This window comes from Scylla paramamosain, chromosome 30 (genome assembly GCF_035594125.1).
Source record: "Scylla paramamosain isolate STU-SP2022 chromosome 30, ASM3559412v1, whole genome shotgun sequence".
NCBI lineage: Eukaryota > Metazoa > Arthropoda > Malacostraca > Decapoda > Portunidae > Scylla > Scylla paramamosain.
In genome coordinates, this window is record NC_087180.1 from 18,204,115 (window position 1) to 18,226,750 (window position 22,636).

At 43.8% G+C, this 22,636-nt stretch overlaps 1 protein-coding gene across 1 annotated transcript; it reads left to right on the forward strand.

Moving 5' to 3' along the window:
- Positions 1-3,470: 3,470 nt before the first annotated feature.
- Positions 3,471-20,849, forward strand: LOC135115954 (probable imidazolonepropionase). Its single transcript, XM_064033105.1, has 10 exons — positions 3,471-3,612; positions 6,807-6,995; positions 7,717-7,888; positions 10,362-10,497; positions 11,254-11,395; positions 13,516-13,597; positions 17,259-17,402; positions 17,994-18,212; positions 18,945-19,105; positions 20,147-20,849. The coding sequence occupies exons 2-10, from the start codon at positions 6,808-6,810 to the stop codon at positions 20,262-20,264; spliced, it is 1,362 nt and encodes a 453-aa protein (XP_063889175.1). The 5' UTR covers positions 3,471-3,612; position 6,807; the 3' UTR covers positions 20,265-20,849.
- The last annotated feature ends 1,787 nt before the right edge of the window (positions 20,850-22,636 follow it).

Here is a 22,636-nt window from a genome sequence, read left to right on the forward strand (position 1 = left end):
AGTGGTGGTGATGGTGGTGTTGGCCACGGTGGTGATGGTGGTGTTGGCAGGGGCACCACCAATGATGAAGTGCGGAGAAGGAGGAAGGAAGGAAGACAGGAAGAAGAAGTAGAGAAGGAAGAAGAAAAGGAACAGGAGGAGAAAGGAAGACAGGATTAAAATAAGGAAGAAGAGGAGAAGGAATAATGAGATAGGAAGAAGAAGAGGAGGTAAACAGGAGGAAGAAGAAAAGGATCAGGAGGAGGAGGAAGGACGACAAAAAGAAGAAAAGAAGAAGAAGCAGAGAAAGAAGAAAAGGAGGAGGAGGAGGGGCCATCAACTTCACCTCACCCCCCTTCTCGCCCCATAAACCCTCCTCTTCTTCTTCCTCCTGATAAATCTGCAGGTCTTTTCACACTCAATTTCATTCTCGAAGCGGGGAGTATAATAGATTCAATAACACCCGCCACGTCGCTCAGTCTGCTCCAAGAGAGGGAAGGGGGAGGGTGTGCTGTCTTATGCTCTCATCTCCTCCTCCTTCCCCCCCCCCCATCTCGCGCGCGCACACATACACACTCTCTCTTCTAGCCAGCCTTGTTTCTTATAGCTGGTTAGAAATACTGTTGTTTTGTTTTATGGAGTTACGGTGTTTGTGTGTTTTATATATTTATTTTTTTTTATCAATGAATTCTTTGTAAATATCCCGTTTTTTTTTTATTGATTTCTTGTTTTTTCTCTTCTATCATGAAATTTTCCTTCTTTCCTTCCTTCTATTTTATTTTATTTTTATTCTTTTGTTTATGCATTCTCGTATTTTCTTCCTTTGCTTTCTTTCGACTTTCTTCTTCCTCCTCCTCCTCTTGCTCTTCCTCTTCTTCCGAGTGGGCAGATTGACTTGAGAAATTTGATACCATTCCTTATCTCACTTCACTGCATGTAATCTCTCTCTCTCTCTCTCTCTCTCTCTCTCTCTCTCTCTCTCTCTCCATGCGATCGATATTGATGAAGAAAACGACTTTGGGTGGGGAGGAGGAAAGGGAAGGGGGAAGAAGAAGGGGGAAGACTGCTCCCTCCTCTTCCTCCTCCTCATCCCTCTCCTCCTCCTCATCTTCTTCCGTTTCTCCTCTTTCCTTTAACTATAACGTCTCTGTTTCTCTATTTCTTCGTTTTCTTTCTTAAGTTTCCTTTGATGGAAATAAAAAGATGTTTGATTTTTCTACTTGTTTTCCCTTTCTTATTATTTTCCTCTGCTTTTCTCTCATATTGTCCTTTTCTTCCTTTATTTTTTTCCTTTTTCCTCCCTCTCTTCTTTTTCCTTCTCATAATATTGTTCTTCTTTTCTTCCTCAATTTTTTTCCTTTCCCTCTCTTTATCTTGTCCTTCTCTTCTTCCCTCTCTTCCTCCTTCCTCCTTTCCATCTCTACACCTCTCATTTTCTCTTCCAATTTTCTCCTCTCCTTCCCTTCTTCTTTTCCTTCCTCCTCTCCTTTCCGCTAGCACCTTTCTTCCTCTCTCCCCTCCTCCACTTTCTCCCTTCCTCCTCCCTGCCCTGCCTCCCTTCTCTTCCTCTCAATCTTTCCTTCTCTCCCTCCCTCAACTCCCTCTTTTTCTTCTTACCTCCCTCAACTCCTCTCCTCTCTTCCTCTCCCTTTCTCCCTTCCTTCACCTCCCTCTCTCTCTCTCTCTCTCTCTCTCTCTCTCTCTCTCTCTCTCTCTCTCTCTCTCTCTCTCTCTCTCTCTCTCTCTCTCACAGTTCCCTCCGTCAGCCCTCCCCAATTCCCTCCCTCCCTGCTATAGTACCTCTCCCTCTCTCCTCCCTCCGTTCTTTCACTTCATCTCCCCTCCTCTCCCTTCCTATTTCCCTCCCTCCTCCCTCTTCATCTCTCTCTCCCGCCCTCTTTTCCGTCCTACCTCCCCCAACACCCCCTTTCCTCTCTTCCTCCCCTCCCTTCATTAACCCCCCTCTCCCTCTCCCTCCAGTAACAGAGGCGTCAGTTGCGTTGCCTCAAATATCAACGAGAGAGGAGTGTGTCTGTGCCCCCCTCCCTATGCAAGATTAATATCGGGGGGCGTGTCTCCCTCCCCACTCTCCCCTCACTCTCACTTTCCCCTCCTCCTCTTCCTCTTCTCCTTCCCCTCAGTGTACTAGTTTCCCCCTTCCTCTCTTTTTCCTTTTCTTCCTCTCATTTGTGGCTTTCTTTTCCGTTTTTTCTCTTCTTCTTCTTCATCTTCCTCTTCGTCTCTCTTCTCCCTATTCTTCCTTTCATGGTTCTTCTTCCTTTCTCTCTCTCTCTTCTCCTTTTCCCTCTCACCCCCTCCTCCTCATCCTCTTCCTCTTCCCCCTACTCCCCCTCCTCCTCCTCCTTCTCCTTCTCTTGAACTTCTTGTATTTTGACATTTACAAACCTCAACCTGTGTGTGTGTGTGTGTGTGTGTGTGTGTGTGTGTGTGTGTCAACGCTTCTCTCTCTCTCTCTCTCTCTCTCTCTCTCTCTCTCTCTCTCTCTCTCTCTGCATTTCCTTCATTAATCTTATTCTTAAGTTTCTCTTCCGTTGATCCTTAATTTCCGGTTCTCTCTCTCTCTCTCTCTCTCTCTCTCTCTCTCTCTCCATCAAAGAGAGAGAGAGAGAGAGAGAGAGAGAGAGAGAGAGAGAGAGAGAGAGAGAGAGAGAGAGAGAGAGAGAGAGAGAGAGCCTTCGTGAGTGAGGTGTGTGTGTGTGTAGCTACTTATCATTATGAGAAGGAATGCAGGTGTGATGGGGAGGAGAGGAGAGGGAGATGATGGTGATGGGGGGAGGAGAGACAGGTAGTGGCTGATCTGGTTCTCTCTCTCTCTCTCTCTCTCTCTCTCTCTCTCCTTCATATGTTCCTTTTCTTCTTTCCCTCCTGCCTTCTGTGCTTTTCTCCTTCTCCTCTCTCCCCTTCTCCTTTTTCTCTCCCCAGCATCTCACAAGGTTCTCTCCACTGGCAACAGATGCACAGAATTAATGACTAACTTCAATATCTCCAGAACAAGTTAGGACAGTCACGTGATCTGAACCTCGCTGCCACTGACACGAGAAAGCCGCCATTTGAAAGCCACCACATGCGAGAAAGTAATAGTAATCTCGGTTTTCTATAGGTGAACGATCTATTTTTGCGTCCCTGGTTATTCTAAGAGACACTTGTGGGGTGTTACAGTAGGCTGTGATGTTTAAATTCCACCTTTCTTCCTTCCTTTCTTATCAAATGTTCTTCAGTATTTTAGTAGCATCGCAAGCGAGAAAATATTACTGATGTAGGTTTTTCTTTTATTGTACGATCTATTTTTGGGCCTCTGATTACTCCAACGGACACCTCTGGAGTTTAAAAGGAAGGCTGTGATGATTAGATTATAACTTTCTTTCTTTCTTGTCAGATATTCTTATTTTGTTTCGTCTCTTCTTAGTTTCTGAGGTTCTCGAGTCACAGTGATATTTCAGTAGGATAGAACGAAGAGACGTGAGGAGAGGAAAGTGAGAGACAGGTGACTTCAGCGTGTGTGAGTGTGTGTGGTGATTGGGTGAGGCTGGGGCGTGGTGTGGTGGCCTGCTGTGTGGTTGGCTGGGTGGCGTCTGGCGCGCAGGGGACAGTTACCCTCCTAGCTACACCAAGGTAAGCTGCTCCTCCTCCTCCTCCTCCTTCTTCTGCTCCTCCTGCTGCGTGGTTACTCCTTTTCTCCTCCTTCTCCTCCTCCTTCCTGATCTCCCACAGTGGCATTATTTGTAAGTTTAAGTGTTTCTCGAGCACTTATGTCAATTAATTTCTCTTCACTTTGATTTGCGTAATTTCTGCTGCTGGATGTTTACTACTACTACTACTACTACTACTACTACTACTACTACTACTACTACTACTACTACTACTACTACTACTACTACTACCTCTCTCTCTCTCTCTCTCTCTCTCTCTCTCTCTCTCTCTCTCTCTCTCTCTCTCTCTCTCTCTCTCTCTCTCTCTCTCTCTCTCTCTCTTGTAGTGTGTTTCTCGAATACTTAAATCAGTTCCTTAAATTTGTAGCAATGATCGTGAGATGGACACACACACACACACACACACACACACACACACACACACACACACACACACACACACACACACACACGTCATCCTAACAGGCCTGCCACTTGTCGGCCTAAAGACTTTTTTTTTTCTTCCTGCAGCTTCCCTTACGTTCTCATGTTCTCGTAATGCAATATGTCATTATTTTCTGCGTCTTACATAACACCGTTTCGTAAGATCTGCGTCTCTTAGTAAGACTGAAGTTATATTTGAGTACTCCCTTCCTCCTCCTGCTTGTCCTCTTCTCTTCCTCTTCCTTTTCCCCTCGAAGACTCAAGAAATGTTATGTGCCACGGAGAATTGTTTCTTCCTCCTCCTCCTCCTCTTCCTCCTCCTCCTCCTCCTCCTGCTGCTCCCCAAAACAGTGGTGGTGGCCTAGTAACAAGTGACACACGCTGCCTGAAGGTCACACACACAGACACACACACACGCACGCCACACACACACACGCACGCACACAGGAGGGGGAGTAAGCAAGACTAAGCCTAACTCACGCACGCTATTCCAACTTAACCTTACTTTTGTGCATCAGTCAGTCTGTGAATGTGACAGAAACAGACTGACAGATAGGTGGACAGACAGATAGACAGATGTACAGACAGATATACAGACAAGTAGATAAACAGACAGACAGATTGATATACAGATAGACTGACTGACAGACAAACATACAGACAAGCAGAGAAACGGGCAAACAGGCCGATAGACAGATTGATAAACAGAAATAGACAAGTAGACAAACATGCAGTTAAACAGATGAATAGATAGATATAAGAAGAATAAGAGGAAGAGGTGGAGAAGAAGAAAAGAGCAGAGAAAACCTTGATAAGTGAAGAAATAAGGAAATGAAGGAAGAAAGCTGAGAATGAAAGACTTAAGTTGTATCAGCATAAGGGTGTGGTCTTTATAACGGCAAGTAACAAATTACATTGTCTCTTTAACTCCCTTCTATTACTCATTTCCTCATCATCACCAGGGTCTCCGTTGCAGTAATTATCCTTATCTACTATTATGCCATTAACTTAAAGTGGGAGGGAGAGGAGGTAAGGCTTGAGTGAGCTGGGAAGGTGTGGGGGAGAGGCGAGCTAGTGGAGGTGACGAGGGGGAGGTGAGGATGTGTGGGAGAGGGTAGAAGAGATAGTGAAGATCTGAGAGAGTCTAGTAGGTATGGGGAGGGAGGGTGAAGGAATAGGGAGATGGAGAGAGGTAAGAAAGGAAGGGAAGTCACCGAGGAAGGTGTGAGGGGAGAGATAACGAGGCTAGGAGAGGAGGGGGAAGATAGACGAGGAGGAGAGAGTGCTGAAGATTGGGGAAGGCTGGGGAAGCTGGAAACATGTACATTACGACTGGAGAAACCTGGAAACTGTAGATAATAGTTGACGAAGCCTGGAAACATAGATAATCACTGGAAGGGCCTGAGAATATGTAAATGATTGAAGAGTCCTAGAAACACGTTGGGAAGGATTTGGGAGGCTTGGAAACATGTGGACAAGCGCTGGAGGGACTGGAAACATATAAATAACAGTTGGAGAGTCCTGGAAACGTGTATAAGAGTTGGTAAGGGCTGGGAACATGCAAATAAGGCCTAGAGTATTCTGGAAGAGGACTGGAAAGGTGTGGACAAGAGCTGAAAGGACTGAAAACAAAAATAACAGTTAGAGAGCCCTGCAAACATGCGGATAAGAGTTGGGAAGGACTGGAAACATGCTAATAATGACTGGAGTATTCTGGAAATGTGTGTGCAAGAGCTGGGGAGGACTGAAAAGACATGGAGAAGAGCTGGAGAGACTGGAAACATGTAAATAACAGTTGGAAAGTCATGGAAACGTGGATAAGCGTTGGGAAGAACTGGAAACATGCAAATAATGACTAGAGGGTTCTGGAAAAGGTGTGGGCGAGTGGTGGGGAGGGCTGGAAAGGTGTGGGCGAGTGGTTGGGGAGGCCTGGCTGGGGAAAGAGCATCAGTAGGGAGGGCGTTGCAGGGCGATGCGGTTCCTCACGTTACCTTTAAGGGCTCGCAGCACGGCGGTTCTTTAAAATGGCGATAGACGCAACGGAAGGCAAGCGACGCCTCTTCAACCCTACGCCCGCTCCAGCCTCACGCCCACGCCCATTCCCTCACTACTTCTCTTCTTCCCTCTCCTTCCCAGTGAACGCCCACTCTTCCCCTCGCTTCTTCAATAAGGAAACAAATAATATCTTCTCTCTACGTAATATTTTCTTCCCTATATTAATAAACATACTTATTATTATCAGTCATACACACCACACGAACGCTCTCTCTCTCTCTCTCTCTCTCTCTCTCTCTCTCTCTCTCTCTCTCTCTCTCTCTCTCTCTCTCTCTCTCTCTCTCTCTCTCTCTCTCCAGTACCACCACCATTAGTAAAAACATAAGCAAAAGTAAACAAATCATTCCTTTTCTCAATATAACTTTTCATTTATATAATTTTCATGTATATTTTTTTAGCCAATAGTTTTCTTCCCATCTTAAGTGAATTCTCAAATAGAGTGGTGTATGAATGGAATGGACTCAGTAATCAAGTTAGCGTTGAGTCATTAGAGAACTTTAAAAGAAGATTAGACACATTAAAGAGTAGCGATGATAGATGGAACTATGTAGGCACGTTTCATACAGGGACTACCGTATGTAGGCTTAGCGACCAACAGCCCCCATACACCGCACCCTTCACCCTTATATCACCACCACCATACACACCATACCACTGTAATCGATACCCGCACCACAGGATGAGCGGAAGCAAGCAGGAGGGTGCGGGCAGCGAGTGCGGGCGTGCGATGGGTCTTCTGGTGCGAGGCGCGGGCCAAGTGGTGAGGGTGGCGGCGGAGGGCGTGAAGGTGAAGCTGAGAAGGGACATGGAAGACCTGGCCATCGTCTCTGCCACTGAGGACCAGGGCGTGTCCGTGGCGGTGGATGAGTAAGTGGATGTGTGGGTGAGTGGATGATTGGGTGAGTCTGTCGATGTATGGGTGAGTAATAGGTGACTGGATGGGTAGATAAATGAGTGGATGAGTGATGTGGGTGGCTGAATGAGATGAGGGGATAAGTAAAGGTGGAATGAGTTAAGTGGATGAGTGAATTAGTAGGTTGATCAGTTAGTGGATTTGTGGATGAGTTAGTACATAAGTGGTCAGCTGAGTGGTTGAAAGTGTAGATAGGTGGATGAATGGATGAATGACTGGGCGAGTGGATCAGTGATAGATGAAATGGTGAGCTGATGAAGTGATGGGTAAATGAATGAATGGATGAGAGTATGGGTGATTCAGTACATGAGCGAGTTGTCTGGTGATGGATGAGTGATGAGTGAGTGAAAAGATGAATAAAGAAATCTGATGAGTATGTGGGTGAGTCTATACCCCTGCACACCACACATCCCTTCCTACCTTCATTCTCTTTCAGTTAAACCCATTAATATCACAAATCCTTACAATCCATTCTTTACCTTAAAATCAAATCACGACCCAAACTTTTTTTACCCCCTAACATTCCTTCATTCATCCTCCCGTTCCACACACACACACACACACACACACACACACACACACACACACACACACCTTCCGTCCCCAAAACACGCTAACAAAAACTCGTCAACACAGCTGCTATGGGTAACTTCTTCCTGCCTTTGCACCTGACAGAGCTGGAGTGATTAGAGCTATAGGACTGGACAGGGAGGTGGAGGCGGCGTTCCCAGGGGCCAAGTGGAGGGAGGTGGTGGACGCAAAAGGTGGAGTAGTCATACCTGGCTTAGTGGATGCTCACACTCATCCCGTCTGGGCTGGAGATAGAGTCCACGAGTTTGCAATGAAGGTAAGATCCTGTTTCACCTGTTAATTGAAAGGTGAGGTTAGGATAGGTTAGGTTAATGTTTGGTGAGGTCAGGTAAGGTGAGGCCAGATTTAGTTTGGTAAGGTTTGGATAGGTTTTAAGTGAGGTGAGGTTAGGTAAGGTAAAGGTATGCGAGGTTTAGTTAGTTTAGGTTAAGGTAAGGTTAGGTGAGGTAAGGTTAATTTAATTGGTGGGGTTAGGTTAGGTCGGAAGGTTAAGTGATGGTGTAGGGTATGGTGTGTCATGGTAGGGGTCGCAGTAGAGTTATGTTAGGGCAGGACAGGTCATGGTAGAATAATTATGGTAAGCTTTCAGTAGGTGAATGGTAGGAGGGGAGAGTCAGGGTAGATTAAGCGATGTTTTATGTAACGGCCGCAAACTCTCGACTAAAAGCATTCAAGTAATAAAGCTTTTGCCAGCCATGGAGGACAAACTAAGTATAAAAAAAAAGAAGAAAAAACAACTCAAACACACACACACACACACACACACACAAGCATAATCACTTGTGCTTTCTTTGCAGTCACGATCTCCTTTATGTATGAGTGAGACAGAAAAGGAAAAAAAAAAGATAAAAAAAAAAAAAAAGCCTCTTCATGATGCCGTTCACGGAAAACAAGAAAATAAATAAAATAAAAGAAAATGAATAGAAGATACGGGAGAAAAGGCCGTTTTTTTTTTCTTTCTCTGGGGTGCCTTGAAACTCATCTTAGACACCCATTGCTGTTACCATGCCAATTACTGAGACTTTTATTACTGTTACTATTATTATTACTGTTAATGGTCGTCGGAAGCAGAGGAACGTTTGCCTTTGCTGGACTTACCGAGAAATTGAGAGAGAGAGAGAGAGAGAGAGAGAGAGAGAGAGAGAGAGAGAGAGAGAGAGAGAGAGAGAGAGAGAGAGAGAGAGTTAAAAAGAACACCGGGAAACACCTGGAAAACCCTGAAATTTACGATAATATTGAGAAGGAGAGACGGGGAATTGTTACCGTAGCGGCGGCCTGGCCTGGCGGGGCTCGGCTGGGCTCGGTGGGGCTCGACGAGGCTAGGCGGGGCTGGGCTCCAAGGATACTGTGGTGTGGTGTGGTGGTGGTGTGGTGGTGGTAGCAATCCACTCCCACTCGCTTCACTGCCCTGTGTGTGTGTGTGTGTGTGTGTGTGTGGGGCGCCGATCAGAGACTAGACACAAAGCTGTATAATTGGTGGCACTTGGTACACCTTTCCCTTAATTCCAATCACTCTGAGACATCTTGACTTGTTCTACAACCAAATGCAATCTACAAACTGGGTAGAAATTGCAAAATCTATTCTTTTTTCACCCATAACTTTTTTGCAGATGCTTATAAAGAGTTCATTCATTGCATATGGCGGTGATAACTGTCTCGTATCAAAGTGAAAGGGTTTAAACAGTAGTTGTATTAGCTGGTTAAGTGGAGGGTGTGACAAGGTGCGTGGATGACTTGTGGATGGTGGGTTTTCTGTAGGTGAATAAATATGTGGATGGATGGGAAAGTGGTTGGGTGGATGAGTACGAGTGTGTAGGTCAGAGGACAATGGATGGATGGATGAGTGGATTAGCGGGTAGTTGGGGATCGATAAGTAAGAGTGCAGTGGATGGTAGGGTGGATGACTGAGTGTAGGTAGGTGGGAGACCGGATAGATGAGTGGATAGATAGGAAAGTGGGCCTGTGGGTTGTGTGCGGAGAGGGCTGGGTGGATGTGGCTGAGTGAGTGGGTGGATGACTAAGCTAATGAAGGTGGATGGGTGTGTGTGGGTCGGTGGATAGAAGGATGTGGGTTATGGCTGTGGGTGGATGGATGAGTGGGTGGGTATGGTTGAGTGGAAGGGAGGGAGGGAAAGGACCCATACATAAATTCCTTACCCATTTTTTCCCATTTAATATGATGGTAATAGTTTGCAGTAGTTTAGATGGTAGTGGAGAGAGAGAGAGAGAGAGAGAGAGAGAGAGAGAGAGGAGAGAGAGAGAGAGAGAGAGAGAGAGAGAGAGAGAGAGAGAGAGACTTTGATAATTGAACAATATTAATTAAGTTTTCATATTTAAGTGAGGCAATTTATCATCAGTTATTATTATTATTATTACTATTATTATTATTATTATTATTATTATTATCATCATCATCATCATCATCATCATCTTATTTATTTATTTAGTATATTTTTAGTGTTTCCTATTAAAATCAACTATTCCCTCCACTTGAGCGTTGTGGAGGAGCGTGGTGGAAGTATGTAGTGGAAAAAGAGAGTGGAATGCGTGCGTGAGTGGGGAGAGGCAAAGGGTGTGTGTGTGTGTGTATGTGTGTGTGTGTGTGTATAGGTGACGTTAGGTTAGGTTTAGTTAAATTAAATAAAACAATGTTAATTTGGTAAGGTAAGGTAATGTGTGTGTGTGTGTGTGTGTTCCCTTCATGTACCTAAAGCTGTGTGTGCGTATAGCTGGCTGGGGCGACGTACATGGAGGTTCACAAGGCTGGTGGAGGAATCAACTTCACGGTGACGCACACACGTGGAGCCACAGAGGACCAGCTGCTCCACCTGCTCTTGCCTCGTCTCCACCGCATGGTCCGCGCAGGTGAGACACACACACACGCACACAAACACATTCTCTCTCTCTCTCTCGCTCTCTCCTCTCTCTCTCTCTCGCTCTCTCTCTCTCTCTCTCTCTCTCTCTCTCTCTCTCTCTCTCTCTCTCTCTCTCTCCGTTATCATTATCCCTCCTTCATTCATCTCTGCCTCTCATCCTATTCCTCCTCATTTTAGTTCTCCTCCTTATCCTTCTTCTCCTCTCTTCTGCCAATAAGTTTCTCTCCTCTTCACACTTCTCCTCCTCCTCCTCCTCCTCCTCCTCCTCCTCCTCCTCCTCCTCCTCCTCCAGCTTCCTTTTTCTTTTTCGTTCTCCTTCTCCTATTTCTCTCTCTCTCTTTTTCTTTCTCCTTCTTTTCTTCGTATCCTAATTGTTCCTTTCTTCAAAATAAGGGGAAGGAAGTAGAGGAAAGAGAAAAGAAAGGAGTGTACAAGAGAGGAAGATAAGAGGAAAGAATAAGAATACAGAGAAGAAAAGTAGGAGTAAAAAAAGAGGGAAAAGAAGAGGAGAAAGGAAGATAAAAGGAAAAAAATAAGAACAGAACCATTGAAGAAAAGAAGGAGGAGGAGGAGAAGGAGAAGGAAAAGAGGAAGAAGAAAAGAAGAGGAGAAAGGAAGATGCTGTAATTATTGCTGAGATATTTTGAGAGTGACCGGGATAAAACTTGACCTCCTCTCTCTCTCTCTCTCTCTCTCTCTCTCTCTTCTCTCCTCTCTCTCTCTCTCTCTCCTCTCTCTCTCCCAGGCACCACCATGGCGGAGTGCAAGAGTGGCTACGGCTTGGATGTGGAGAACGAGATGAAGATGCTAAGAGTGTTGGAGAGAGCTCGTCCACTCGCTCCCCTCACCATCTCCTCCACCTTCTGCGGCGCTCACTCCGTCCCTAAGTAAGTCTTCTTCTTCTTCTCTTCTTCTTCTTCTTCTTCTTTCTTCTTCTTTCTTCTTCTTCTTCTTCTTCTTCGGCGCTCACCTCCGTCCCAAAGTAAGTCTTCTTCTTCTTCTTCTTCTTCTGGTGTTCTTTTTTCTGCTTTCCTTTTTTTCTTTTTCTCCTTTATTTTTTTCTCTTTTCTTTATTTTTCTTCCGTTTCTTCTTCTTCTTTAAGCTTTCTTTGTTTTTCTTCCTTCTTCTCTCCTTTATTTGTTTTTTTCTTTTCCTTTATTTTCTTTGGTTTTTTTTCGTTTCTTCTTCTTCTTTATGCTTTCTTTGTTTTTCTTCTTCTCTCCTTTTCTTTTTTTCTTCTTTTCTCTTTTCTTTATTTTCTTCCGTTTCTTCTTCTTCTTCTTCTTCTTCTTCTTCTTCTTCTTCTTCTTCTTCTTCTTTTTCTTTTCTTCTAACCCTAACTAATCTATTGAAGACTAATCCAATCCTTGTAATGTTATGTATGATATGATGAGGTTTCGGTAAGTTTGAGTGAGTTTGGGTGAGTTTTTGGGTGAGCTTGAGTGAATTTTGTTGAGTGTGGGGTGACTGGATGAGTTTCCTTTACCACCACCACCACCACCACCACCACCACCACCACCTCCTCCTCCTCCTCCTCCTCCTCCTCCTCCTCCTCCTCCTCCTCCTCCTCCTCCTCCTCCTCCTCCTCGTCTACTCTTAGCTCCTCTCCTCTCCCTCTTTCCTCTCTCCCTCTTCTCTTTACCGTCCACTTCCCTCATTACACCTCCTCTTCTTCCCCTCATTACTTCCCTCTTGCCTTCCCCTCTACCTGTCTACTTTTAACTTTCTATCTACTTACCTGTTTATCAATCTAATTATATATTCATCTATCTCTACTTCTCCTTCTTCTCTGCTTGTTTACCTATCTATTCATCCATTTACCTATCTATCTATCCATCTATCTATCTTTATTACTTCCATTCCTAGTCTATCGATCTTTCCTCTTTTCTTTCTTCCACGCAATTTATCTTTTTATCTACAGTCTATCGATCTGTCTATCTTTCTATCTATCTATCTACCTATCTACTTCTCCCCAATCTCTCTCTCTCTCTCTCTCTCTCTCTCTCTCTCTCTCTCTCTCTCTCTCTCTCTTCTCTCTTCTCTCTTCTCTCTCTCTCTCTCTCTCTCTCTCTCTCTCTCTCTCTCTCTCTCTCTCTCTCTCTCTCTCTCTCTCTCTCTCTCTCTCTCCCCCTTTTATTCTCGATCTGACGAACTTAAATCGCCTTCCTCTCTCAGGTCCCTCCCACTCTCTCTCCCTCAGTTCATTCCCTGCCTATCACCTCCCACTCGCTTCCCACTCACTCCCATCAATCACTGCAGACAACACACTGTCAGCAACAACCGGTTCATCCATCCTAGACTGACAGACTGACGGAGGGAGAGAGAGGGGAGAGGGGTGGTTCTATGGAGATAACGAGATGAAGTGAGGGAGAGAGGGTGTAAGGCAGGTGAGAGTTGCGTAAGTAGGCAGGTGAGGGAGGTGAGAGAGGCAGGTGTGGCTAGCGCAGGTAAGGCGGGAGAGGTAAAGGTATCACACCTGCATTAAATTATTCAGGTGTGTGGATGGGTGTTATTTCTTCCGCAAAGGTGTTTCGTGATAAATCGGCTGCTACTACTACTACTACTAATACTATTACTACTACTACTACTACTTCTGCTATAACTACTACTGCTACTACTACTAACCACTACTACTACTACTACTATGTCTGCTATTGGTGCTGTGACTGCTATTACAATAACTACTACTACTACTACTACTACTTCTGCGTCTGCTATTGCTGCTATGACTGCTATTACAACTATAACTAATTCTACTACTGCTACTACTTACACACACACACACACACACACACACACACACACACACACACACACACACCATACCTTACATCACCAGACTCACGCCAATGAATGAGAGAGAGAGAGAGAGAGAGAGAGAGAGAGAGAGAGAGAGAGAGAGAGAGAGAGAGAGAGAGAGAGAGAGAGGAGAGAGAGAGGAGAGAGAGAGAGAGAGCATATCAGCTGTCCTTACCCGTGTCTTCCCTTCCTTTCCTACCCTTCCAGAGGCCTGACAGCGGAAGAAGCGACAAGACTAGTGGTGGAGGAGCAGCTGCCGGCGGTGAAGGCAGCTGTAGAGGCCGGGAAGGTACAGATTAACTTCACAAGGGATAATTTACAAGTGTTAGATATTTTTTTTAGGATGGAAACGTATTGGTGATCAAAAACAGGTATGATTAAATTACGTTAAGTTAGGTTAGCTGTAGAGGGCGAGAAGGTATGAATGAAGGGATGGTTTACAAGACAGGTATGACTAGAAATTCAAACCCAGGTGTGATTGGACTAAAATTCCCTGTGACAAGAGACATACGTTTTCTTCTGCGCTTCAAAAGGAAAACGGTATGCAATCCTCGAAAGTCTTTTAAAGGGTAGAAAGTCACTGGCACTCCAACTCAGCCATGCCCTTCAGTACCAGACGAGCATTTCCTGTGGCCAGTTAACCTATTACACATTTCTAGACCAGATGTGCTTCACAAAACCCAAGCATCACTTCTTTACTGTTTCTATTTTATTTCATTTATTTTTCTGTACCCTTAAATTTATTACCTCTAATTTTTTTTTCCGTATCCTTACATTTTTCAATGCCCTTAAATTCTTGTCCCTAATATGTCTCTAAATTTTACTATAACTAAATTTTTGTGTCCATAAATCTGTTGTGTCCCTAAATTTTCCTGTGGCTTCTTAAATTTTGTCCCTAAACATTTTCTGTCTCCTTAAGCACGGTGTTATGTAGAGGTGGGTATATCAGGAATGCTTCATATTACTACATTGGCATTTCCTTTTGCCACGTTTTTTTTGTATTTCATTAATCCAAGCCAGTGCAGTTCATTAGAGAAGGTTATGTCATGTCTACTACGCTCTGCACTCCTCATTCACTTCACTGCTTATGTCATTCTTCTCTGGTTAAGGAAATATTATTAGCAGTAATATTCTCTCTCTCTCTCTCTCTCTCTCTCTCTCTCTCTCTCTCTCTCTCTCTCTCTCTCTCTCTCTCTCTCTCTCTCTCTCTCTCTCTCTCTCTCTCTCTCTTTCTCCTGTTCTCTTCTCTTTTCTGTCTTCTTCTTCTGGTCTTCTTCTGTGTTTGTCTGTTTGTTTTTATGTACTGTCTTTCGATTTGTCTTTTTGTCTGTCTGTTTAAAATCCTCCATACCACCACCACCACCACCACCACCACCAACATCAAACAACCACAAGCTGTAACACGCTGATGGTAATGACACAAGAGAAATAGTTAATAGGTTCTGCAATATTTTCACAGCATTAATTTTGTCATTAGCATTCATGTATTCAGCAGCATATTGCGTGCGAAATATCTCTTGAAACGAACAGGAAATGAACGGGGTTGTGATTTTATTTATTTCGTGTGTGTGTGCGTGTGCGTGTGTTTGTTTTCCACCGTTTCGTTTTTATTTATTTGTTTCCTCGTTTTTATTTTGTTTTTCTATTCCATCTGATTTTTATTCGGACAGGAAGCGATCTTGTTTTGATGTAGAATCTCTCTCTCTCTCTCTCTCTCCTCTCTCTCTCTCTCTCTCTCTCTCTCTCTCTCTCTCTCTCTCTCTCTCTCTCTCTCTCTCTCTCTCTCTCTCTCTCTCTCTCTCTCTCTCTTACACAGATACATATCTCTATACATACATACTCAAAATGTACCATAAAGATAAGCAACACAACACCACATACTGCAACACACACACACACACACACACACACACACACACTTTATCAACACGCGACTGTATGACATAGCAACACTTACTTAACCTAACTAACTTATATTTTTCAACACAATCACAACCTTTCATCATATCAGGAACACACTGAAACACTCACACTGTCTAATATACAAATTACTCGCATATTTATATCTCCTATCAACACAGCCACTCTTTATGACAAACAACACTTCTTATACGCGTAACAACACCGTTAGCAACACTTTCTATTATGTCAATCAATAACAGTCCTGTCTTGGCAGCTCAATCATAGCTCCTACATAACAGCAATACATACACAAACCTACATATTCTACAGTTTCTCCAGTTATTAACACATTCCAGCAACACTCACCGAACCTAACCTAACCTAACGGAGCTTAACCGACTCGCTCATTGCAACAGTCTGTGCAGCAACATCCGGATTAATACGTAGCATCACAGCCAGTCCCTGCAACACAACGCAACACCACAGCGGTTCGTGCAACACAGCCCCTTTAAGATACAGCACTACCACAACGCCCTGTATTCCTCCTAACACTACAACTAACACCACAACACTATACCACCACGTCTAATACACCTCCTACCTAACTTAATCTAACACCACAACTTCTCGTTCTAGCACTGCTACTAACACAACACCTTTATTAACACGGCCATCTCCTCCCCCTCCTCCTCTTTCTAACACTAACCTCACCATTACTAACACTACCTCCTCCTCCTCCTCCTCCTTCTCTTGACATTCCAGCTAACACTACCTCCTCATTATCACACCTCACCTCCTCCCCCTCTTCCTCCTCCTGCACCTTCTCCTAACATTCCAGAAGAAGGAAAGGACAAAGAGAGAAAAAGAAAAATCACTGTTTAATGACACGAAACACACAGACACACACACACACGCACAGAGACAGACAAGCAGATATCAAGATAAGATAAACCCAAACACGGACTAGACTGGAACAGACCAACCATGTAGACCAGACTAAGACGAGACCAAAAGCTAGAGTTGAGCCACGTCATCCAATACCAGACGCACAGAGACCTCACTCCACCTGGCCTGCTCTTGGTGGTGGTGGTGGTGGTGGTCCATGCCGTGTGAATGCTCCCCCTTCCTTCATGACATCACAAGCACTTAATTAATTCATCTTTCACAGGTGCAATGAACTCGTACGCTAAAAAAAAAAGAATAAATAAATAAATAAACTGTAAAAAATGAGGATTTAATCATGTGATAAATTAGTGTTTTGTTAATTTATTCGCTGGCTTTGATTTTTTCGTTACTTTTTTTGTGTGTATCTCTTTTTTCTTCCATTGGTTCTGTCGTTCAATTTGCGTCATGTCATTTCCCGTAACTACACACACACACACACACACACACACATAGAGCGAGACAGACACGGAGGCAGACAAACTATTGTGTCAAGAAATGTCTGGCTGTGAGAATGTATTAATTTTTTCCCTTGTCACTTACGTGGAAAGGAGAGAGAGAGAGAGAGAGAGAGAGAGAGAGAGAGAGAGAGAGAGGTGGGTGGTGGAAAGATAACGTGTGTGTGTGTGTGTTTGTGTGACTGCTGCAGCCTTGTTGTGAATCAGCTCCACACTTCTGCTGTTTCCTGTGCCTCGGGGATGCACACACACACACACACACACACACACACACACACACACACACACACACACACACACTTAATGAGTTCTAGTACTTTTGTAACTTATTGACAGTTTCCATCCGTTCCCAGAGAGAGAGAGAGAGAGAGAGAGAGAGAGAGAGAGAGAGAGAGAGAGAGAGAGAGAGACTAGAGAACACTATCACCACAACTACTGAACTATTGCATCACTACAAACACCAATTCCTTCTCCTTCACCACCATCACTACCACCACTACACCACCACTAATACTACCAACACATCACACCAACTTCACCTCAACACCACCATTATCACCACAACCGAAGGATGAGAGATTATGGTATATATTTCTCATGCTTGTCACCATCACCATCACCACCATCACCACCACTACTACTCCTCAGATGTCAGTGGATGCAGTGGACGTGTTCTGCGAGCGTGGGGTGTTCTCAGTGGAGCAGAGTCGCGCCATACTCCAAGCTGGGCGGCGCCTCGGCTTCCTCTTGAACTTTCACGCCGATGAACTGAACCCACTAGGCGGAGCTGAGGTGGGTTGGCGTGCGTCTGGCTGGCTGGTTCTTCACTACCGCTGCTGCTGTTCCTATTGCTGCTACTGCTACTGTTACGCCTGCTGCTACTTTTACTATTTTTTTTTTCGTAGCTGTTTGTTCACTGTTTCTACTACTGTTACTATTATTTTCTTCTCAACTAGGTGTTTTCTGCTGCTGCTACTACTGCTAATGTTCTGATCTTGATTATTATTATTATTATTATTATTATTATTATTATTATTATTATTATTTCTATTACTATTATTATTATTATTATTATTATTATTATTATTATTGCTATTATTTTCTTATCTAGCTATACGTTCTCTTTTTGTTGTTCTTGTTCTTCTACTACTACTAATGTTACTACTACTACTACTACTACTACTACTACTACTACTACTACTACTACTACTATTACTACTACTACTACTATTACTACTATTTTTCATCACCATCATCACTCAGCCATCACCATCACCACCACGACACATGCATCCCTGAATCACTACCACCACAAAACACCATTCACTCATCACCACCATCACTATCACCATCACCATCACTGAACCACCACCACTCCCTCAGATGGGGGCGTCACTGGGGGCAGAGGCCATGAGTCACCTGGAGGAGGTATCGAAGGAGGGGATAGCGGCCATGGCTGAAGCGGGGACAGTGGCGGTTCTTCTGCCTACCACCGCTTACATCCTCCGCCTGCCCACGCCCCCAGCCAGGGACATGATAGAGGCTGGGGTGCCCGTTGCCCTAGGGTCTGATTTCAACCCCAATGCCTTCTGTCTTTCAATGGTATTTATTTATTTATTTATTTTTTGTGGTATTTTGGGTTATTTTTGCTTTCTGATCTCCATTTGCCTTCCTAGCGTAGCCTAACCTAACGTAATCTGATGGAATAGATCTGTTTTGGTATAGGAAAAGGTTACTATTACATTTCAACCTCGATGCTTTCTGTCTTTCAATAGTAGGTTGGGTTTTTGTGGTATTTTATGTTAGGTTTGCTTTCTGATCTCTATTTGCTTTCCTGACGTAGCCTAACCGAACGTAATCTAATGGAATAGATCTGTTTTTGTATAGGAAAAAGGTTACTATCACATTTCAACCCCAGTGCTTTCTGTCTCTCAATGGTAGGTTATTTTTTTGTGGTATTTTAGGTTAGGTTTGCTTTCCTGACCTATATTCGCTTTCCAAATTTAACGTAATCTAACCTAACGTCGATTTCAACTAATAATACCTTCTGTTTTTTAATTGTTGGTTACTTTTATGTTGTATTTTAGGTTAGGTTTGTTTTCCTGTACCCTAACCTAACCACACCATTCCAACCTTTCGCTACCACACAATAAACCCACTCTAACGTTTCCCTACCATACACCAGCACACTAATCTTAACTTTCTCTATTAAACCAAACCACACACCACCCGTACCACACATCACACAACCAGTAATTCTCTCTCTCTCTCTCTCTCTCTCTCTCTCTCTCTCTCTCTCTCTCTCTCTCTCTCTCTCTCTCTCTCTCTCTCCAGCCCCTCGTGATGCATTTGGCTTGCGTCACCTTCAAGCTCACACTGAACGAGGCACTCACGGCCGCCACGCTGCACGCCGCCCATGCCTTGCGAAAAGCCGACACCCACGGCTCTCTTCAGCCCGGAAAGATGGGGGACATGCTGGTTCTGGACGCCCCGAGGTATTAGTGGTGGTGGTGGTTATTGTAGTAGTATAGTAGTAGTAGTAGTAGTAGTAGTAGTAGTAGTAGTAGTAGTAGTAGTAGTAGTTGTTGTTGTTGTTGTTGTTGTTGTTGTTGTTGTATCGATAGATTATTGTTTTATAGACTCGAATGTGTACCAGAGAGAGAGAGAGAGAGAGAGAGAGAGAGAGAGAGAGAGAGAGAGAGAGAGAGAGAGAGAGATTTTCAGCACACCTTTTTCACAGTCGGTTGTCAGACGCACCGATGGAAGAACAAAAACAGAAAAAAGACAGAAAACAAAAACAGAAAAAGTATTACGGCCCGTGTTCACTTTTCTTCTTTTAAACACTTTCCATTCAATAAAAACTGTTTTGAGAAAGATGAATAATTCGTGATGGTTATATTTACTACTACTACCACTACTGCTACTACTACTACTACTACTACTGCTACTACTACTACTACTACTACTACTACTACTACTACTACTACTACTACTCTCCCCCCTCCCCTCCTCCTCTTCTTCCTCCTATATTATAAGTTGTTTTTAAAAGGAGAAGCAGGCCACTGCCACACTATCATCATCATTATCACTATTATCATTTCTATTTACCTTTACGACTATCGAAGTGACTGATTTTTACATTTGATTATTTATTTATTTTCCTTTTTTTTTTTTTTTGTCTGGTAACTGTGTCTGCCATATTATTTTCACCTGGCATTTTTATATCTGGTATTTTCACATCTGGAACCATATTCTGAAACACTACAGCGCCGCACCTGCACTACTTTCAAAAGCCTCTAGCTGAAGTTACACGGGTTTTTAAGGATGTTTTTACGTCTCTGATGAGAGATAAAGCAGATTTCTACATTATTAACAGGAGAAACACCCTTGAGAAGTCGGGAAATCACCTCTGTGGTCTTTGAAAATAGTGGTGAGAGAGCAGAGCGTTTCAGAATACCAGCCCTTAAAAAGACGGTATGCTCCTGATGCTAGGTGCACGGGACAGGTGCGAGGTGCTAACGAGCCTCGCTTCACAGGTGGGAGCATCTCGTGTACCAGCTGGGCGGTGCAGATGACGTCATCACCCACGTTATCAAGGCTGGCAGAGTGGTCCACACCAGACCCAACCCTGCTGCTCCCTCCGCCACACCCTAGGCACGCCACACCTTAGGCTGCCTCCACCACGGCCTGAAAACATCCTCACCTCAATCTAAATTCTCTCTCTCCTTTCCTTCTCCTCACCCTGAACGCATACTAACCCTCCCTTCCCTCAGTAGGCTGCCTCTCCACACGCTAAGAACACTATAGGCCTCTCCACCTCACCCTAGAGTCTTGTTCCTTCATTGCCCTTCTTCCTCCTCCTCATTCTGAACACCTTACTGGACTTCCTTACCCACTAGGCTTCCTCCACCACACCCTGAACACGAAAGGCCTCTCTCCATCTCACCCTAGACCTACTTCTCCCATTATTCTTCCTCCACCTCACCATAGATCTTCTCTCTCATTATCTTTCCTCCTGGCCTTCCCCTTCACTCTTTCTCTATCTCATCCTGAAAATACCCCAGGCCTCCACCTCACCCTTGACCTTCTCTCTCGTCACCCTTCCTCCATTACCCTGAACACATCCTAATCCTAAGCTTCCTTTCCCTCATTCTATAGAATATCTAGGCTGCTGCTCAATCTCTCCACTCCTTTGCTTGTGTTATCTATTGGAGATTGGAATAATATTTTATACTTGCATCAGGCGGTTTTATTTACCTAATGATTCTACACCTGCCGGATACGTTAACGAAGGGACAAAACTATCATACGTGATATGAATTAAACAGCTAGTCTATTAAATTTCATTAATCCCCTGAACTCCTAGTCACTCTCCCATGGTCATCTACAACTTTTAAAAGACTTGTTTCTTACATTACAGTTTCTTGAATACGTACTTCTGTAGCTCAGCAAAGATTAAATTAACCTCATATTCTTCTTATTTTTTTTTCTCTATATCTGCCTAAACAATGTATTATGGTGATCTCAATGCAGTAAAAGAGTTCAGAGAGGAGTGATATAGTGTAGCAGCCATGATGGGGATAAATGTCTTGACACGCAAACGAAACAGATTCACTCACCGCATTCGGAGCATCTCGAATATATATATATATATATATATATATATATATATATATATATATATATATATATATATATATATATATATATATATATATATATATATATATATATGACTTTCTTTTCTGTTTTACGTTCGGTTTCCCTTGTTCATCACGAGTAGGATCACTAGGACGGTGCTTCCTAACGAATTAAGGACTTTGAGTTTAGTATTTTATGTATATGACAATACGTATAGAAATTTCTTCCATCTCTAAGTCTCAACGAAATCAATTAACGCAAAAAAAAAGTTATAATAAAATATATTAAAAAGAACACTACACAGGTAAAAAAAAAAAAAAAAAAACATCCACCAGTGTAACTTACGGTTGTCGTGGAGATTGTCAAGGCGACGGAGGATGGCAGAGTTCGGCAGCTTCCTACTGGACACGTCGCTGGATATGCCACAAGTTACTCTTCTTCCTTCTCCTGACCACTGGCATTTCACGTTTCACTTCCCTCTGTCATGCCATGTGATTTTAATTTGTGGAATCTTTTCTCTCTTTTAAAAATCACCTCGTGAACTCTGCCGTCACTGGGTATCCCACAAAGTTACTCTTCTTCCTTCTTCTGACCACTGGCACTTTGCGGTTCACTTCCCTCTGCTATTTCATGGTATCTATATGCGCTGTAGTCAGGATCAATGAAGCTGGAAACCGCCTGTGTCCGCCTCTTGAACACTATCGTTGCTGGGTATCTTACAGGGTCTCTTTCCTCCAGCAGAACATTGTCACTTCGCGTTTCACCTCCCTCTGCCGTTTCTTGGTATATGTATGCGCTGCAGTGTCTGGGTCAATGAGGATACAGGAGTGACTGACACGCTCAAAGCCTTCACTCTTCAATCACACGCTTCCTGGCAGTCACTAATGATCGGCGTTCCGGGAAGAATGCGATCTTTTTATCACAGTGATGAACGTGTCTTCCTATTTGTTTCGAAATGAATATGACTTGTCTAACCAAGTGGACATAACTTAAATACATTTTCCTTCCTTTCAGACACTTTTTGCAAGTGTTCTATCACTACTAAATGACACTCCGCAATTTTCACTCGTGTCTCATCCAAAGGTTCAGCACATCTTCTGAGCCCAGTCCTCGCATTAGCAACAAAGGCCCACAGGATAGGCAGCACCCTTCACAATGCCCGGGATAGGCCTCGCAACACTGACGTGCCGCATACACAACGCCTCAGAACGCAAATAAAACAACGAATGAACATTTCGCTGACGCTCATGATTTCGAGGATTCAACACGTTCTCGAAACTATTTGAGCCTCGTTAGCCAGGCACGGCAACGCTGCTAATTCTCGTAAATGATCTGTGCCCTTGGATGTTGTACGTGGCAACCTTTTTATCGTGTTTTATTTATCT